Source organism: Corythoichthys intestinalis, chromosome 4 (genome assembly GCF_030265065.1).
Source record: "Corythoichthys intestinalis isolate RoL2023-P3 chromosome 4, ASM3026506v1, whole genome shotgun sequence".
In the NCBI taxonomy this organism is placed as follows: Eukaryota; Metazoa; Chordata; class Actinopteri; order Syngnathiformes; family Syngnathidae; genus Corythoichthys; species Corythoichthys intestinalis.
The window spans coordinates 47,155,202-47,175,310 of record NC_080398.1 but is presented as its reverse complement, the minus strand read 5'-3'; the positions used below and the strand labels follow the sequence as shown (position 1 = coordinate 47,175,310).

At 38.4% G+C, this 20,109-nt stretch overlaps 1 protein-coding gene across 1 annotated transcript in view; it reads right to left on the bottom strand.

The window, feature by feature from the left end:
* Positions 1–17,382, bottom strand: part of LOC130915401 (tumor necrosis factor receptor superfamily member 11B-like) — a 77,700-nt gene extending 60,318 nt beyond the window's left edge. The window contains exon 1 of the mRNA XM_057835391.1: positions 17,294–17,382. Within this exon, the coding sequence (XP_057691374.1) occupies positions 17,294–17,377 (84 nt within the window). The 5' untranslated portion in view covers positions 17,378–17,382. The remainder of the gene's footprint in view (positions 1–17,293) is intronic.
* Between the last annotated feature and the right edge of the window lie 2,727 nt (positions 17,383–20,109).

The following is a 20,109-nucleotide window of genomic DNA, read 5'->3' as shown; positions in this document are numbered from 1 at the left end:
TGCTAAACTTCTGAGGATTTTTTAACAGTAGTTAAAGCAAAATTGGTTTGAATGCAAACGTTGCCCCAAAATAAAGACAGACAAAAATATTCTTGTGTTGGAATCTTTATTTTGCTTTTGATATGTTTTTATATATTTTTAGAATCACTCACAGCTTTGAGGTTGATAAATTAGTAGCTAGATTTGTTTATTTCTTGGTCAAGCGCCCCCCAAAAAATTCCTTCAATCAAAATATATATTTTCAATCGAGAAAAAGTCACTTGAAAACAAAGCAAAATGTGTTTGAATGCAAAAGTAAGGGCAAAACCTTTCCAAGTCAGGCTACTTTTTCTTTACTAGCAATTCAGCCGTTCGCTGTGGATGGGGGTGGGAGGGAAATGTTCGGCCATTATCAGTGAATGGGGGATGGGCGCCATGCTACTTTCAAACTAGAGGTTAGATTTTGTGCCCGAACCCGAACCCGACATTCGGGTCGGGTCGGGCCCACATTTTAAGCATTCACGTTCGGGTCAGTTCGGGTCGGGCCGCCATGCCGGACTAATAAATTATTTAAAAAAAAAAAAAAAAAAAAATGGAGAGCAGGATCTCTGTATTGCGCTTCTGCTTGTGCGTGTGCATGAACGCCGTGGCGCCGGCCGCTTTTATTCTTGTCCTCCCGCTGTACCGTTTGTGCATGGCCGAGCCGCCGCCCTCATTTTCATTTCCTTGTCAGAGAGGCGCGTCCATGTGAGAACAATATCCCACACACTCAGAAATATGTTTAACAAACTTTCCCAGCGTTATTTCGTTGTGTGAATGCTTTGATAATTCTAAAAAAAATATGTAGATTATTTAAACATTAAGAAAACTTGCGTTTTTTTCTGCCAACTTGAAGAAATGAAAATAAATTGCTGCTGCTGCGTTTTTTTCCGCGTCACTCAAAAAAAAAAAAAAAAAAAAAAAATGGAGAGCAGGCTATCTGTATTGTGCTTTTGCTTGTGCGTGTGCACGAACGCCGTGGCGCCGGCCGCTCTTTATTCTTGTCCTCCCGCGGCCGTTTGCGCATGGCCGAGCCGCCGCCCTCATTTTCATTTCCTTGTCAGAGAGGCGCGTCCATGTGAGAACAATATCCCACACACTCAGAAATATGTTTAACAAACTTTCCCAGCGTTATTTCGTTGTGTGAATGCTTTGATAATTCTAAAAAAAATATGTAGATTATTTAAACATTCAGAAAACTTGCGTTTTTTTCTGCCAACTCGAAGAAATGAAAATAAATTGCTGCTGCTGCGTTTTTTCCGCGTCACTCAAAAAAAAAAAAAAAAGTCGGGTTATTCGGGCTCGGGCCTGCAAATCTAGTTAAGTGATCGAGCTCGGGCCGGGTCGGGCCTCAATACCAGCGGGCCGTGTCGGGTCGGGCTGGATTTTTTAGGCCCGAACTAGGCTCTAGTCCCAATTCTTAGGGCTGATGGTTTCAAGCCCTCCTTATTGCTTCGTTTGAAGGGCCAAGGGGTGGGCCGAGGGGTGGGCAGAGGGGTGGGCCGAGGGGTGGGTGGTCCGAGGGGTGGGCCAAGGGGTGGGCCAAGGGGCGGGCCAAGGGGTGGGCCAGGAGGTGGGCCAAGGGGTAGAAATGAGATGGGCTTGGTGGAGGATCTCCTTATAAGGCTGTCCCAAAATGGGACACCCTTGGGGATGATGGTAGGTTGTCCCAAAATGGGACACCTATGGTAATTCTAGTGTTAAACACTGCTAGCACTCACACCACAGGTGTTATTAAGTAGTGTCACTGAGATACCAACTTAAAAATAAATGCCTTATCAAGTACTGCATCATGCTGCGCATGATTCATTGGGCTTTTATTTTGAGGTTTCCGAAATTGTTGCTGTGGAATGCTTGACTAGCTACCGAAATTATGTACACGTTACTATATTTCATCAAATCGCTTAAAAACTTCACTGAATTGTAATCAGACCATTAGAACTTTAAAGTAGGGGTGTCAAACGATTAAAATTTTTAATCGAGTTAATTACAGCTTAAAAATTAATTAATCGTAATTAATCGCAATTCAAACCATCTATAAAATATGCCATATTTTTCTGTAAATTATTGTTGGAATGGAAAGATGAGGCACAAGATGGATATATGCATTCAACATACGGTACATAAGTACTATATTTGTTTATCATAACAATAAATCAACAAGATGGCATTACCATTATTAACGTTTTGTTAAAGCGATCCATGGATAGAAAGACTTGTAGTTCTTAAAAGATAAATGTTAGTACAAGTTATAGAAATTTTATATTAAAACCCCTCTTAATGTTTTCGTTTTAATAAAAATTGTAAAATTTTCAATCAAAAAATAAACTAGTAGCCCGCCATTGTTGATGCCAATAATTACTTACACAATGCTCAACGGTGCTGAAGCCTATAAAATCAGTAGCACCCAAGCGCCAGCAGAGGGCGACAAAACTCCGAAAAACACAACAAGTAAATATTTCACTGTGCTGTCATTTTAATGTTTGAGCGGGGCATGTGCGTTAATTGCGTCAAATATTTGAACGTGATTAATTAAAAAAATTTAATTACCGCCCGTTAACGCGATAATTTTGACAGCCCTACTTTAAAGATATAATTCTTGCATCAAATCTCAACCCGTGCATCAAGATTCACATCAAATCGATCTCATGCTGAAGATTCCCCAACCAAACTAGTCAGCCTGTGCCGGTACGAGATTCTGATGGTATGATAACTTTGAGTCAAAATATTAGCTTCACGGTATCACGGTATTGCAATTTCAGCTCTAAAATATGTTACTTTGAGATATCTGGGTTAAAAAACAAAAAAAACTTTTTTTCCATTGAACAGCATTTTTATTTTTCAAAACATTTTACCAAATCAGAACATAAGTATAATGTCAGGTTAAAATAAATTTAAAACAAAAATACTGTAATTGAATTGAGGAATAAGCGGCATGGAAAATGAATGAATGAATGAATGAATGAATGAATGAATGAATGAATGAATTTTTTTCCATAAAAAGCACGCGTGTATGACTCGTTTAATGTTTACACTATACACACACTCTCTTTCTCAACAGTTGCCAGAGTGAAAAAACCCACACATATTTTACCACCGCTAGACACAATAAACACGCTGGGGTTAACTCGTAGCTGGTGGGAAAACGTTCATGACAGTGTTTACTAACCTTTAATTTTGTATAAAAGCGAAATCATATTGGAGGTATTGCCTCCTCACCAGCCATCCTCCGCAAACATGTTTTACATGTCGGTTTGCCCTCCTCCTCTGAGCCGCGGCCGTCCGTGACTTTTCTGTAGCCGAAGTATTCCCATATCAGCGATTTCATGTTCTTCGATACGGGAAAAAATTCAGGAGTTTCATCTCCTCCAGCCGTCGTGTAGCACAGTTGAGTCACTGACACTGAGCAACAACCGGTGGGGGAGGGTTGAGCCTTACAGCTGCAAGCGAGGGATTTCTCTATGCATTTTTTGGACATAAAAAATAGCTACCCTAGGGACGGTATGACAGAAAATTTTTGCAGTTTTGAAACCTTGACGTTTTCATACCACGGTATACCTTAAAACCGGTAATCAGCACACGTCAACGTACTAGACAATTTTCCATGAATTTCCTTGAATGCCAAACTAAATTGTTTTGTAGTGGTAACTTCAAAGTAAGACTTAGGCATACTTGTCAAGTACGGTTTCGGCGTAATTTGTACAAGTCAGCACTGATTTTTAAATGTGTACGCAGTACGTTCAAAATCTTTTTCGTGCATTACGTTTTTTTCTCCCTGTTCGGATTTTGTCACCGTTTCAGCAAGGAGACAATGACGCGAGAAATGTCAGACACACGGAGAAAGAAGAGCGGGAGTGGGAAGGAGGGAAGAGAGTGTTGTGACGGTGTTGCAAACGCCATGCTAGGCTAGGTGGCTCCAATATTTCCTGACTGTAGCCGACAGCCTACAATCTACGCCCACTTAATGCTACACTAGATATCATATGCATATAGAACTACTGTAGATGCGAAATGACAGACTCGGCGGCGTAGGTAAACAACCGCCATCTTAAAGCAGTAAACTTCTCAGAAAGGCTCTGTTGTAATGAATCTTCCTAGCGAACCTCAGTAACTTTTTATCTAAAATACTCCTAAATCAGCAAAATCTTGACTTGATTATATCTTTAAATAATGAAACAGTTTTAAAACTTTCACATGTCGACAGTAGACAGAAGGGAACTAATGCAAAAACTGGAACAATTTTAACAACTTTAACAGTTGATTCACAACATTAAATGACTTCCAAACATAGCAAAGGTTACCATGATTTAAAAAAAAATTTTTTTTTTTTGAAAAAAAAAAAAAAAAAAACATGAAAGGTAACACCAGTTACTTCGCCAAGTAACAAATTACTCTTACGTCAGGTAACTGAGTTACTAACACAATTACTTTTTGGGAGAAGTAATTTACTTTTTTAAAGTAAAATTAACTACACTGGGCATAAAGATGCAGTCTGCAGAATGAAACGTGATGAAAGCGGAGATTTTATTCTGCCAATTTGTTGCCGAACACAATTTGCCTGCAACTATTGCCGATCACTTCTCACAGTTAGAAAAAGAAATGTTCCCTGACTCAAAAATTGCGTCGGTAAGTTAATTTTATCAATTAACTTTTTAAATTTATAATTGGACACACTAACGAACTGAATTGCGAGCTGAAGTGCCATGAAATGCTGCCATCAAAAGACATGATAAAAATTGCCATAAGTGCTACATACAATTATAACAAAAGTCACTGTTAAATTTTAGTAATCATGATGTAGCTGAAGATATTGATTGTTCTATGATTGCACCAGGTTATATGTGACAATACTACCAATAAGTTCATGTTACTTTAAAAAGTGAGTTTGTTGAGCTTTCAGTAAATGATACTGTAGCCATTTAACTGTTCTGCCCAAATGCATGTTTCATATTGCATGCTATATAAATCGTTGTAAGATTAGTCATCAATTTGTAAGGGCATACGTCACCATTTAACTGCCAATGGCCTCGAGTTGACAGGTATGCTTAAGGTAACAGGGTTTCTGATGTACCTTGCCAAACATTGAAGGTTGAAGTTCCCAAAAGTGTTGGGTCTTACAAAACTCTAAGTGTACCTTTCTGAAGTGACTTGGGCACAGTCATTGAAACTCAGAAAATGACTTACCCCAAAATGCTCAGACAAATACTGGACTGTCTCAGAAAATTAGAATACTCAATATTCTAATTTTCTGAGACAGTCCTGTATATTTTCTATGTAAAGGACGTCAGCCAAGGTCGGCCCCCCACTTTTTTACCACGCCAAATCTGGTCCCCTTTGCAAAAAGTTTGGACACCCCTGCTTTAAATGGTGGATTAATGTACAGGACTGTCTCAGAAAATTAGAATATTGTGTATTCTAATTTCCTGAGACAGTCCAGTATATGTCTTGGAAAGATGAAAAATAAACATTGCATACTAGAGTAACTATTAAATTACGAAATCCACAATGCCTGACGTTATGGTTTTTATTGCTTCTTTGATTAACAGTTTTTTTCTATAATATTGCATTGTTTTAGCTCTCGTTACGGAACCCACTGTAAGTTTCCGATTTTGAATGTATTTACTGGAAGATGGTGTGTGTGTGTATGTTTGTTTATCAGCCACTAAGGGTTAGCGAACTCCTACATTTCTTTGAAGACATCATTTGATGACATCATAGTCCATCGCTGGAAAACCAAATTACATGGCAGCTAGGTCCCACTGACGTCCATAATTACACTGGTAGTGAGATAAATGTACTATGGGGCACAGCCAGATGGAAGGGGAAGGATGGATGAAGGTATTGCAGTGGAGAGGGACTCAAAGGTTCTAAATAGGACGTCATCAGATTCAAATGTAATTATGTCGAAAAAGGAATATAAAGAGCAAAAAAAACCCAAATGTTCAAAGATGTTAGCTTTACCGCGACTGTCGCTACTCAGCATTTACTTAATGGACACTCTCCATCCACCTCAAAAGCTTTTTTGCCCTATGGCATATCAGAATAATCAAAGTTTTACTGACAACAAAAGGCTCATTTTTTTGGTCTGCTTGTTTTGTAGCGTCACACACAAAAGAAGGAACACCACATTTTATGTGATCTATTTTTCCAATTCAGAACATGTGGGATTTAACAAGTGTTTTTGGCACAAACTGCAACAAACAGCATTAACAATATTGGATTTTTAAAAAGCGCTGAAATTATGCTGGTTCATGACACATACACGTGCCGCAGAGTCCATGGTTGCTTAGTGACTTAATTTATTAAAGACAGCTTACGGAGAGATAGTAACTTTTAGTTCCCTATTTTTATTAGTCTTTCCAAAGCATATGCTTGCGCCTGTCCACGAAATGGCAAAAATCTGTTCTAAAACAACATTTTGCTTGATGCAGACTTGTGCTAGTTTAAATTTAGACTGTTCTTGTGCTTACCTAGGAAGTGGATCTGACTAGTTGTTGGTGATTTTGTGACCATGGCGGGTACATTTGAAAGATAGCGGTTTGCACTGCTGTAGGTGATCCATTCGCAGCCAATACAGTAATGTCACCTTTGCACCTTTACATTCCTTTCAAATTTAAGTTGGGCAAGGCCACTCCTTTGAGCCCACACTCACATTTTTCACATACCATACATTATATATTCAAATGCACCACATTGCGCTTGCATGTACTTTATTTGCCTAAATTGCAATCAGACCCACCTAAATAGTGTTAGACCAGCATTCTAACTTGCTCATGATGATGCCACCACAGAAGGATTTGAGCAGTATTGTTTTCACCAACGATGAAGACAATGAAAATATTTCATCAACAAACAAATTTCCATGACCATGACATCACGATGACGCACTGAAAACGTGTTTTGGGAGATTAAAACGTAACGAGATGGACGCCAGTTGTCATTTGACAACACGAGAACGATATCAAAATTCGCCAGTTTCCTACATGAATTCACAATAGAGATGCACGATAATATCGGTCACCGATAATTATCGGCCGATAATGGCAATTATGACGTCACACAGATAATCCAGATAACGCGAAATTCAACCGATAATGCAATCCGATAATTATATACTTGATTTAGCCTCCAAATATGCGCAATCAACAGTTTTGTCCAATTCTGCTAGTTTTAAGGAGGTGTTTTTGCAGTGTAGTAATGTGATATATGTTAAGAATAGCTTACTTTTAAAGGTATTTTTGTGCAACTTGGGTGTTTACTCTCTAAGTAATTGTTGCCAAAAGCTTACCATTACACAACGTCATTGCCATTGTTTAGTTGTTAGAATTTACTACTTGTTCACATTTGTGGAAAAAAATAGCACTAAATTACATTTTTGCACAGTAACATTTGATCTTTGTATACTTAAAAATTTTACATATTTGAATAGAATTATCGGCGTGACATGATCGGTTATCGGGTGGAAGTGGCAGGAAATTATCGGTTATCGATATCGGTTGAAAAATGTATTATTGTGCATCACTAATTCACAATGTGTAATATTTTCTTATTGTATGCATAGTTAGCACACATTTAGCAGTGTTTGGTCGTGTCACTCATGTGACGTGCTGCGCCTCCCCCCAACCTCCCCAAAATATCTCGCAAGACCAATGCAAAAAGCCAGAGCACAAACGATTGGCATCATTTTCTTATCAATTTGCGTTTGATGGTGGGGGGGGGGTCAACTTGCGACCCATTTGCATTCGTGTTGTGGCAGTTGGGGTTCGTGCTTTTTTTCTCTTCCAAAGCATTTGCAATTGGGGTTCATACTTTTTTCTATTTGCAGAGTGTTTGGTTCTTTGCATTTCCCTTGACACCTCTCAGCCACGGTAGTTTTCCTGCTGAGTGTGTATTATTATCATGAAAATGGTGATATCCTTGACTCAACAGTTATGTGCTTGTCTGTCATGTTCATTTGAAATTGTTGAAAAGATTATATTTATTTATTATATATTTGTTCATGTAGTAAAACTTTTGAAATTTATGGACGAAAACATTTTGAGAATTGTCGACGAAAACTAGATGAAATTTTTCTGAGTTTTCATTGACTAAAAGTGGACGACGCCGAAGCCTGTGCAGTTAGGATATATTTCAGGATGGCCCATAGACTTCAGAATGTATTGACGGGACACGAGACGCGGGACCGATTCATAGGGGGCCTAACTCTGTCAAAGCTGACCGAGTGGAATCACAAAGAGCTTTTTCTGTTGAAAATTCTTGTGAATGAATGCTTAAATCCCTGAAATCTTTATCGAAATGGACGTAAAACTCAATTCTTGGTCAAAAGCAAAAAAAAAAAATCGTGCAGTCAGCAGTTATTTTACATAAATATTGCGAACAATGATGCTAGTCAGTAAGCAAATTAGCGGCCGCCATATCACAGACAAAGAGCTTTTTCCGTTTAAAATTCTTGTGAATAAATGCTTAAATCCCTGTATTCTTTATAGATATGGACCTAAGACAGTCTCGATTCTTGGTTAAAAGCAAAAAAAAAAGGCAGTTAGCAGTTATTTTATGTATAAATTGCGAACAATGATGCTAGGCAGCAAGCAAATAGCGGCCGTCATGTGTAGACAAAAAGCTTTTTCCGTTGAAAATTCTTGAGAATAAATGCTTAAATCCCTGAATTCTTTATAGACATGGATGTAAAACAGTCTCGATTCTTGGTTAAAAGAAAAAAAAAAACTGGGCAGTCAGCATATATTTTATGTAATTATTGCGAAGTATAATGCCAATGTAATTTCTGCCATTGATTTTTTTTCACCTTTTGAAATGCATACATGGTAAGAAAAATATACTGTAATAATTACCTTGAATCCTCCAACAAATCAATCCTGAGAAAATCCTTCCTCTTTGTATGCAATATAGCTTTCGTACTTTTTCAACTTAAATCTGGCGTTAGAACGCTGCATGTGACAGCGGAGTGTGGGACGGCCCCCTTTGGGAAGTGAATGGGGAATGAGTCACGTCAATATCATAGACTTCATAACCTAGTGATGATGTCTATGGATGGCCTTAATTTAACCCTGGCACAGACTCAAATTCTCATGATTTTCATGGTAAGAAATCTAAAACCAAATAAATTGAAAGTCGACCAGTGACCCAAAATGGACTTTGTTCCATCATAGCTTCTGAGTTAATTTCAAACAGTACTATGTTTAACATTACATATTTAAAGTTGTAAATTTACACAGGAAATAGAAAGTTCCGGTGAAATAAGAGAATGTGAGTTTGCCTGAGGTCACCTTTCAATTGGTGGCATGTGGAGTGGGACTGCAGCACAAACGGATCAAACCGCATAGCACCAGCTAGTCCAACAGGCACATGGCTTCAGTTAACTGAAGAACGCAGGTGGTCTGAGGGGGATTCCAAATCTGCGCTATTATGTTTATGTGTGAGTATTTTCCCATTTTGAAGTCATAAAGAGAGACAGAGGGAGATGGTTGGATATGCTTCCATGCTGCTTTAAAGGATGACACATTGATTCATTACTCAGTCGGTCAATTTCAGATAGCTTTCCCTCAAAAAGACATCAATCATATCTCAAAAAAAAAAAAATCATCTCATGTGTCGCTGTTAATTTAGAATATATTTATTGAGAAAAAAAAAAATGTAAATGTCCATGCAGTTGTCTTGGTTGCCATGTCTTAGTATAATAACATAGGTGTAAAAACAGTATATACAGAAAATTACAAACACACATTTTCCCAACATTATAAAGATCAATGTTAAAGATGGATCGGGTCCGATCACGTCATTTTCAAAGTATCGAAATCGGCAAAAAAATATCGAACATGCTTTTTTTAAAAATATATATATATCTTTTAATTTAATCGTTTTCTAATTGTATTTAACGTTACAGACAAAATGTCTTACACTCATCCAGAGTATTTAGTTTTGGCTTAAAGTAGGGCTATCAAATTTATCGCGTTAACGGCGGTAATTAGTTTTTTATAAATTAATCACTTTAAAATATTTCACGCAATTAACGCATTCGCTGCTCGACCCACTCACGCATTGTCGCGTTCAATCTATAATAGCGCCGTTTTACCTATATATAGAGCTAAAAGGCAGCGTAAAATGAGTAGAGTGAATTTTGGCAGTCTTTGGAGCCTTTTTTTTTAATTGGCTAAAGCCTTAAAATCCCTCTCTCAACAATTAGAAATATCGTGGGAAAAAATGTGGGGAAGAAAGGTAGTAGTGCCACTACGCACAGTCATGGTTGCACTTCCCATCATGCATTTGGGCAGAACAGTTAAATGGCTACAGTATCATTTACTGAAAGCTCAACATATACACTAGATGGCAATATTTAGTCACAATATACAAAGTCACATTTATCCTTTAAGAATTACAAGTCTTTCTATCCGTGGATCCCTCTCACAAAAAGAATGTTAATAATGTAAATGCCATCTTGAGGATTTATTGTCATAATAAACAAATACAGTACTTATGTATTGTATGTTGAATGTATATATTCGTCCGAATTTTATTCATTTTTTTCTTAATGCATTGCCAAAATGTATATGATCGGGAAAAATTATCGGGAATGATTGGAATTGAATCGGGAGCAAAAAAAAAACGCAATCGGATCGGGAAATATCGGGATCGGCAGATACTCAAACTAAAACGATCGGGATCGGATCGGGAGCAAAAAAACCTGATCGGAACAACCCTAATCAATGTTATTTTATTTGTGCCTGGTTAATAAAAATCAGGTCAACTGTGAAAGTTTAAGCCGTAACAAAATTGTTTGGATTCTGTATTCTACATCACAGAACAAAAACAACACTGTAAAAGCAAACTTGAGCAATATGCCATGTGTAACTACCACTACTTTCTGTAAGGTATACAACAGTGTGACCACTTTTCTATATCTGTTCACCAGTTTTGCATAGGTATGCATGTACCACAATACATACGGAAGTAAGATGAAGCAAAAAGTGTAACACTAATTCAAATAACTGCACATCTTTTGCATACACCCACGCATCTCTTTGTCTTCTCACCACAGACACAACGCATGGTCCGAGAATAGAAAAAGCCCTCTACAGTCTGCCCCCGAGTTGTTCTCCATACATGCAAACTTCTGCTATCTGCGCTACTGTTGATGCAAAAGAGGAAGTTATTGAGGCAATTTACAAAGTATTTATTTGTCCAGTGCATGTTGCTCCTTCAAACACCTAAGGCAGGCTCCTCCTGTCACATATCACATAGAATAAAAAATAAAAAAAAAACACTTGTCAGGGTCAACACTTCAAAGCATTGGCAATGCTTCCCCCTCCCACCCACTTTGCATGTGAACTTCTATAATTGAATTCCGTACTTGCATGTTTGGGGAAGTTGGTTCTGCTCATACCAACGGCTATTACAGAGAGAAAAGTGGGGATTAAGATAAAGGAGGAAGAGATAACTGATAATGACACATAGAAATGCTGAACTTTACCAAAATGGGACAAACATGTAAAAAACATGTAAATGGCTGACTGATTAAAGAGTTGCGTGTCAAACCAGGTATCTATATGGTGGAAAACACAGACAAAGCTGAAAAAGCAGTTTCTGCTCTTGCACCCCTGTTTAAAATAAACTGCTGTACTTTAAACCAAAAGAACTGTTGTGTTTGATAGAACAATATGTCTACATGCTGCCATAGCAGATTCATGGCCCATTAGGCCCCCAAAATATTTTTAATGTCTGTTTTATCCTGGGAACCCCCATTTACAGAGGTCACGCAACCACTTTTGTTTCAACCCAGCTGTAAAAAGAAGTAATTATATTTATTATTCAAAACGACCCTCGTGAGGAAAAGCGGCATGGAAAATGAATGAATGAATGAAAATGTCGGTCATTTTTAGCTTAGAATTATTAATCAATGTCTAATATTTCATTAAAAAAATATATATATATAATAATAGGCGGAAAACACAGACAAGACTAAAAAAGCAGTTTCTGCTCTTGCAAACGTCTATAACATAAACTGCTGTATTTTAAGCCAAAAGAACTGTTGTGTTTGATAGAACAATATGTCTATATACTGCCATAGCAGATTCATGGCACATTAAGCCCCCGAACTATTTTTAATATGTCCCTTTTACCCGGGAAGCCCCCGTTTACAGATGTCGCGCAACCGCTTTTGTTTCAACCCAGCCATAAAAAGAAGGTAAGTAATTATAATTATTATTCAAAATGTCTTGTCATTTTTAGCTTAGAATCATTTATCGATGTACAATATTTAGTTAAGAAAAAAAAAAAAAAAAAAAACTTTAATATTCACTCGCATATTTTAAATTTTTAAACAATTTACGTCGCAATGAAAAAAATGGTGTCTGTAAAAAAGTCACGGATATCTACCTCATAACTATCGCTTAATTGTATTTTTTTTGTTACCGTCGCATTTTCCCCGATATGTTAGATGATAAATAATCGATCCAAACAAAGAACAATTGAAAAAACATTTTTAAAAAAACATTTAAAAGGGTAAATATATAAAAAAGAAAATCTCGAAAATCTCAACCACTCCTTCATGTCTGCGATTTCTGCATCGCGACCCTTGTTATATTACCATGTTTCACCCATGAAATCCCCCCAAAATGCAGCTCTGGCCATTCACAGCTTTGTCTTGACACTCGGTGATACATGCTACATGGAGTTTTTGGATCAAAAAGAGGAAAGTACGCGATAATATCTCGCTAAAATAGTGGCATCTTTACTTCTGCTCTTGCGTGCTCTCACCTCCAGATAGGGTCTCTCGCTGTTTAAATTTGTTTTGTTTTGTTTTGTTTTTAATGTTCTCCTGTTCAAATATTTTCTTCCCCCCAAAAAGTGAGATGTTAAGCTTTCCAATGATGTATCGGATGGTAAACAAAAGCAATGACCAAATAACCAATGAATGGATGGATTGATACAAAGATTAACAATAAAGAAAATGGGAGGATTGATTGGTGAGTCGTGAGATGGGCGGATTTATGATTAGACAGAATAATGAATGGATGTACAGCCAGAATGAATAATAGACTGTAGAAAGGTCAGGCTAATGAGCTGACGAATAGGATAGGATGGACGAAGCGAATGAGAATTTTAAGTCAAACAATGGATGGATGGATCGACGGACGGACGGATGGATGCTGTTCACCTCGACAGGCAGTTGGGGATGGATGACAAATGGACTGAAAACGGGTTAATGGAAATATTGGCAACAATATGACAGGGTGGACTGGCAGATTTATAACTAATTGAAAAATAAACAGACAAAGAATTAGAAGGTCAAAATGCAGATGGACACATAATGGATGAAGGATAAGGAGCAGATGTACAGATGTTGAACCTATATATAAATAAAGGATGAGCGGTTGATAAGGGAGGAGCAGATGGATTTACAAACACATTTGATGTAGAGATATTAAAGGAAAATGGATCAAGAAACAAATGAAAGGCTTAGTCACATAAACAAATAGGGATTCAAACAGGTGGATAAAAATATGGAAATATAGTTGGACAGAGTTTTCAAAGGGTGGACAGATGAAGGATAGATGGAAGGATAGATAAACAGATGCACGGACAGATTGATGGGTAGTTTAGATGACAGGATAGACAGTTGAAGAAATGAAAGTTCAAACAGACAAAAAATGGACACTGAAACAGAAATATGAGAATATCGATTGTATGACAGATGGGTTGAGGACACAACTATTGGCAAGGCACAGAAAGGCAAGTAGATAAACATACTTACAGATGAATATAGAAATGGGTATACCAAAAAGTGGATGAATGCAAATAATGACTGGAAGGTTAACAGACAGCGGAAAGAAAATTGAATGTTGACAGAATGGATAAGACAAAGTAATGTATGATCAAACAAATAAATGGAAGGTCAGACAGACAGATTAACTGACAATTACAATTGTCTGGATAGTTGGATAAAGTAACAGGTGCATGGCAGAATGGACAAAGAAATACTTGGATAGTCACATACAGTGGTATGAAAAAGTATCTGAACCTTTTGGAATTTCTCACAATTCATGCCTAAAATCACCATCAAATGCGATCTTATCTTCAGATGAAATACAGTGTCCGCTTTAACTTAAACCACCCAAACATTTATAGGTTTTCATATTTTAATGAGGATAGCATGCGAACAATGACACAAGGGGGGAGAAATAAGCAAATGAACCCTCTGCCTAAGGAGACTTGAAGAGCAATTGAAACCAATTTTAGCAAACATTTTAAGTAAGGTGTGTGCCCAATCACTGATGAGTGGTTTAAAGCTGTCCTGACCTCTATAAAACACACACCTGGTAAGAAATGTCTTGATGAGAAACATTGTCTGACGTGAATCATGGCTTGGCCAAAAGAGCTGTCTGAAGACCTGCGATCAAGGATTGTTGCTTTTTATAAAGCTGGGAAAGGATACAAAATCAACTTTAAAAGTCTGGATGTTCATCAATCGACAGTCAGAGAAGTTGTCTACAAATGGAGAGAGTTTGGCAACGTTGCTTCCCTCCCAAGGAGTGGCCGTCAACCAAAGATGACGCCAAAAGTTCAGCACAGAATACTCAGAGAGGTAAAAAAAGAACCCTAGAGTGTCTTCTAAAGACTTACAGAAATCACTGGCACAGTCCAATATCTCTGTGCACACATCAACTATATGTAAAACTATGGCCAAGAATGGTGTTCATGGGAGGACTCCACGGGAGAAGCCACTGCTGTCTAAAAAAACATTGTTGCTTAATTAATGTTCGCAAAAGGCCCTTGGACACTCCAAAGAAGTTTTGGGCAAAATATTTTGTCGACTGATGAAACCAAAGTTGAATTACTGCCAAAGGGGGGACCCAAACTATTAAATGTGATGGTTCAAGTACTTATTTTCCCCCCTTCTTTCATTGTTTGCATAGTATCGTCATCAAAACGTAAAAACCTATAAATATTTGGGTGGTTTTAGTTAAAGCTCTGTTTTTTCATCTGTGTGATTTTGACAAAGATCAGATCACATCACATTTGATGGTGATTTTATGCAGAAATGTGAGAAATTACAAAAGGTTCAGATACTTTTTCATACCACTGTAGCTGATAAACATATGGATGGATGGAATGGGGGATTATTGGATGCACTGACTAGTAGAAGAAAGAGTGAATTGATAGGTGTATGACAAATTGACAGGTACATGGATGGATGGATGGATGGATGGATGGATGGATGGATGGATGGATGGATGGATGGATGGATGGATGGATGGATGGATGGATGGATGGATGGAGGGAGGGACGGAGGGACGGACGGACGGACGGATGGACGGATGGATGGATGGATGGATGGATGGATGGATGGATGGATGGATGGATGGATGGATGGATGGATGGATGGATGGATGGATGGATGGATGGATGGATGGATGGATGGATGGATGGATGGATGGATGGCTGGAGCAATGACTATACTACTGCATAGACTGCATAGACCGTTCATGGAAAAGACAAAAATTAAATGCTGCATCTGCCCTGCTGGTTAGCTTTTTAAGAATACAACGAGATCCAAAAGAAATAAACTGTTTGTGTACCAGTCACACAATAGCTTGCCTGTTGACCTGCAAATGCCCTCATACGCCACAAAAGAATTTGGTGTGATTTCATGTTGATGTGTTCCACTGATATCATCCAAAAGGAGTATGCGTTTGAAGACAGATTGCAGCCACATGTGCTGGGGACACGCCGGGAAAAGGAAGTGCACACAGGTGCATGAGGTACATTGACTGTGTGAAACCACAATTGTGTGTCTGGACAAGGCAGCGGACCATTTGTTCGATTCCGACCTGACACGAGTTGCTCAATGATGGACTGAGGGGCTACTTGGCTATGTGATCTGCTTGGAAGCAGGCGCACGAATACAAGGGATTCCCTAAGGATGCGATTGGCTAATTTGCCGGACGTTGAAAGCAGTAAGAAGACTGACTCATTAGTTGGCTAAACATGACAGTTGTCTGACTGAATAATGCAAAAGCAGTTCAAATGCTATTTTCAAGTATCCAGATATGCAAAGAACTACTGTACTCTGCAAGATTTGTTTTAAGAATGGAATTTGTAAATACACACATCATATAAGTGTATGGAAAGTGTATATTGTTTTTTTCTGCTCTGCCTGCCATCCATCTGTAGGGAAAACATGCAAAATCTACAGAAATATATTGCAGAAAACTAGTACAAAGTACATTAGATGAACAAAAATGTTTTTGACCTCAGGGAACTATCCCTAACCAAAAAATGACAGACAGGCAGACAGGCAGGTGGGTGGGTAGTTAGATAGGTACAGTAGATGCAGTCCTGCTCATAAAATTCAAGTACTGTATATAATATACAATATCTTCCGAAAGGAATTAATCAAGTGCAAACGATTTTTCTATTTCCTTCATTTAAAACAAAAACAAAAACAAAAAAAACCTTTGAACCGCCAATTAAAATATCTTGATTCTATAAATTTGGCACATTTCCATGTATTTCTAAAGGTATAGTAGAGATTATGCAAACAACTACTGGCTGAAGGCTATGATGAAGAGTGTGCATGACCTCTACTGGCTAACACCTAACCTACAGGCAACAATAAGTCAGTAATTAATTAATCAGCCCTAATACAAAAAAATAAAAAAGAGAAAATGGGCTCCGAGGATCGATGCGTAAACATCCATAGAATATATCTGCCACATTTCAATGTGATCTGTCCACGAATAACGGACAATTAGATTTAAAAAAAAAAAAATGATAGTCTACATATCCCTAACAACAACAACATGAGGCTCGAATTATGTGTAATAATTATAATGGTGAGCCGGACTATAGATGGACGGACAGGCAGACAGATAGACAAAGACAAACATAACTAAAATTGTATCATTCACTGTACAGCATTTTTAAAATTAAATATATTCACATTTCTGCGAGAGCTGTTACTGTCATTATGCTGTAATTGCCCATAAACATTGAGACTAAATTAACATTTCCTATAAATGTTTTATTTAAAAAAAAAAAAAAAAAAAAAAAAAAAAAGCTATTTTATAGCCAGGAGCACACCAGCACACCAAAGACAATTGATCAAAATATGGACAATAAATTTAATTTCTCCCTATGATAACAGATACATAAAGCCACAATCCAGTCTAAGCAACATGTATTCTTTATGATTAAAGCATAATTTAAATGTAAAAACTGTGTTCCTTTCCAGGCTCAAAACAACTAAAATGCAACTTACCAAAATAAGTTTCATGTTCGGGTTGGAGTTTGCTATCCAAGTGCTCATCTCTGCAGCATACAACTGAACTAATGTGGACTCCATCACAAATGTGCTCTTATACCAAAGGCACAGAGAGAGAGAGAGGGGGAGAGAGTGTGTAGAAGAGAAAGTGAGCGAGAGGAACAGAGCGAGCAAGAGAGAGAGAGAGCACATCGCCCACCCACTGAGTGTTTGCCCACACAGACTACACAAATTGTTGAGAAGAGCTAACCAATGCAGGAACAAGCATCACATTTTGTGACTATAGCAAGATGCCATTTTTGTGACTATAGCAAGATGCCACTTTAAATTCATGTCCCAATTATGTATCAATTCATTTTTTTAAATAAAGGTACTGTATTTAACACACATTTTGGACCATCACATTGTAAAAGTATTAGCACTTAAGATTTTCCTAAGGCAATCATTGAGGAATAATGGATGGACGGATAGATGGATGGACGGACGGACGGATGGATGGGCGGACAGACAGACGGACGGACGGACGGACGGACGGACGGACGGACTGACGGACGGACGGACGGACGGAAGGACGGATGGATGGATGGATGGGCGGACGGACGGACGGATAGACAAACGGACAGACTGGTGGATGGATGGATGGATGGATGGACGGACGGACGGACGGACGGACGGACGGACGGACGGACGGACGGACGGACGGACGGACGGACGGACGGACGGACGGACAGACAAACAGACAGACTGGTGGATGGATGGATGGATGGATGGATGGATGGATGGATGGATGGATGGATGGATGGATGGATGGATGGATGGATGGATGGATGGATGGATGGATGGATGGATGGATGGATGGATGGATGGATGGATGGATGGATGGATGGATGGAATCAAAGAAAAGAGTTTTGATAGCAACCCTGCCAAATTTAATAACGCTAATACTGTAGGGGTGTCCGCTGACTGTGCTCAAGTACCAAATGTCTACTGTTACCATAGTGTGTTACAACATGGATGGTAGATATTTCCCAAGTCTACAGAATTCATCTACCAAACCTTCTGAACGCGACGAGAAGCATCTTCCTTTGAAGCCTGGCTTAGCAAGAGTGAAATAGCCAGCTAGTTGGACGCACTGACCCATGAAGCCTGCAGGCAAGTGGCATATCATGCAGAAATAGCCATTAGTAAATGCGTATGGTCGGCGACAATTCACTTGAAAATTTGACAGTATTGAAAGCGACTGTATGCATCCACCGCTATCCAGTGCCGAAAGGAAGGCGCTCCCGACCGGGGGTAACCCACATGTGATGCTCTGCTATGCCGTGCATTATTATATAAAACGCATAGGACCCCGACGGAAGATGTATTTTTGTGACAGCGATCGTAATTTTTCTGCCGCTGCCCCTGGAAGTAACGCTAGAAATTCAGCAAACCATTTCACTCGAACCAACCACATTACGTCCTATTTCGTTGACTGTTGCACTAAACATTGCGACCTGTCAGCCACACGGCATTGTTACTCGCAACCGGTCGTTTGTCTCACCTAGACAAAGCCCAACTCACAAAACTCATAACCATGCGCAAAATAATGCATGATGATCATGATGCAAGATGATGGTGATTGGGGCTGTAACCTGGCAGCACAGCTTGATGGACAAGTAAACGTGGAAGCAGCAATTGTGCCAGGCAAAAGCCAGTGACCAGTAAGCAACAGCTCATAGACTTCATAACCTAGGTAGTGAAGTCTATGAACAGCTCGAGATGACATCACCCTATACCCTTTTTAGGACCACCTAAAAACATCCTGGTATCGCTGACAAAGAAAAAGAGTTTCTTGCGATCACTCAGAGATTCAGCACTGAATTTTTCTCAGTCCGTGCACTATCTTCAAACTTATTACATGAATTTAGACACAAATCATCAAAATGAGTGGAGTGTCTCTTAAAATATCATCATGATAACATTTCAATGAGTACCTATAAATTTATGTAAATCAATTAAGAAATCCGTCCGCATTTGCACAAGTGTGGATGAAGGCTTTGTCCAACTTTTGGTGTGGCAGTTTGTACTATGTGCACTGAGTATATTTGGCATTAAAAGAAAAAAAAAAGTGCGGCAGGATAACAAGTGGAACAGTTTTGTGTACTTGCAGTGTGTGGTAAACTCCACAGAAAGCAATGCCTGCATGTGAGATTTATTACATCTTCTTCATTCATGCTATTAGCTGTTAGTCATAGAAAATAGATGTTTTGGGAGAGTAACCACAGACACAGTCAAACATACGTAGTGAGCAGATCCATGACACATCATAGTGTTGAGTAATTGAACTAATTTCCAGAGACAGTGTTTGCTGTCAACAACTGCGAACTTTACTTGAGTTTGAGTTGTAAGTGCATTTTAAAAGAAAAAAAAAAAAACATTCATCAAAACATGTGCTCTCTTGTTCTAAAATTGTCTAAAACATTATGGTGATGTTAGCCAAGTTAGATGTGCCAAATGTATCAGCGTGTCATCAACACATGCTCACATTTGCTGAATTAAAATAACACTTCTTTACACTTTCATAATTGAAAATTGAGCTGTTCATTTATAAATAGGGATCTGTTGACTACAGTGTTGGTATCATTTAGGGCTGCAGCTATCGATTATTTTAGTAGTCGATTAATCGATGAACTAGTTAGTTCGAATAATCGAGTAATCGGATAAGGAACATGAATAATTAAAACATCTGAGCTGAGCCTCAAACGGTAAAATAAATAAATAAATGAGGATCTATGTACAACAAAAGAACAATTGGCTAACTTACATAGCAA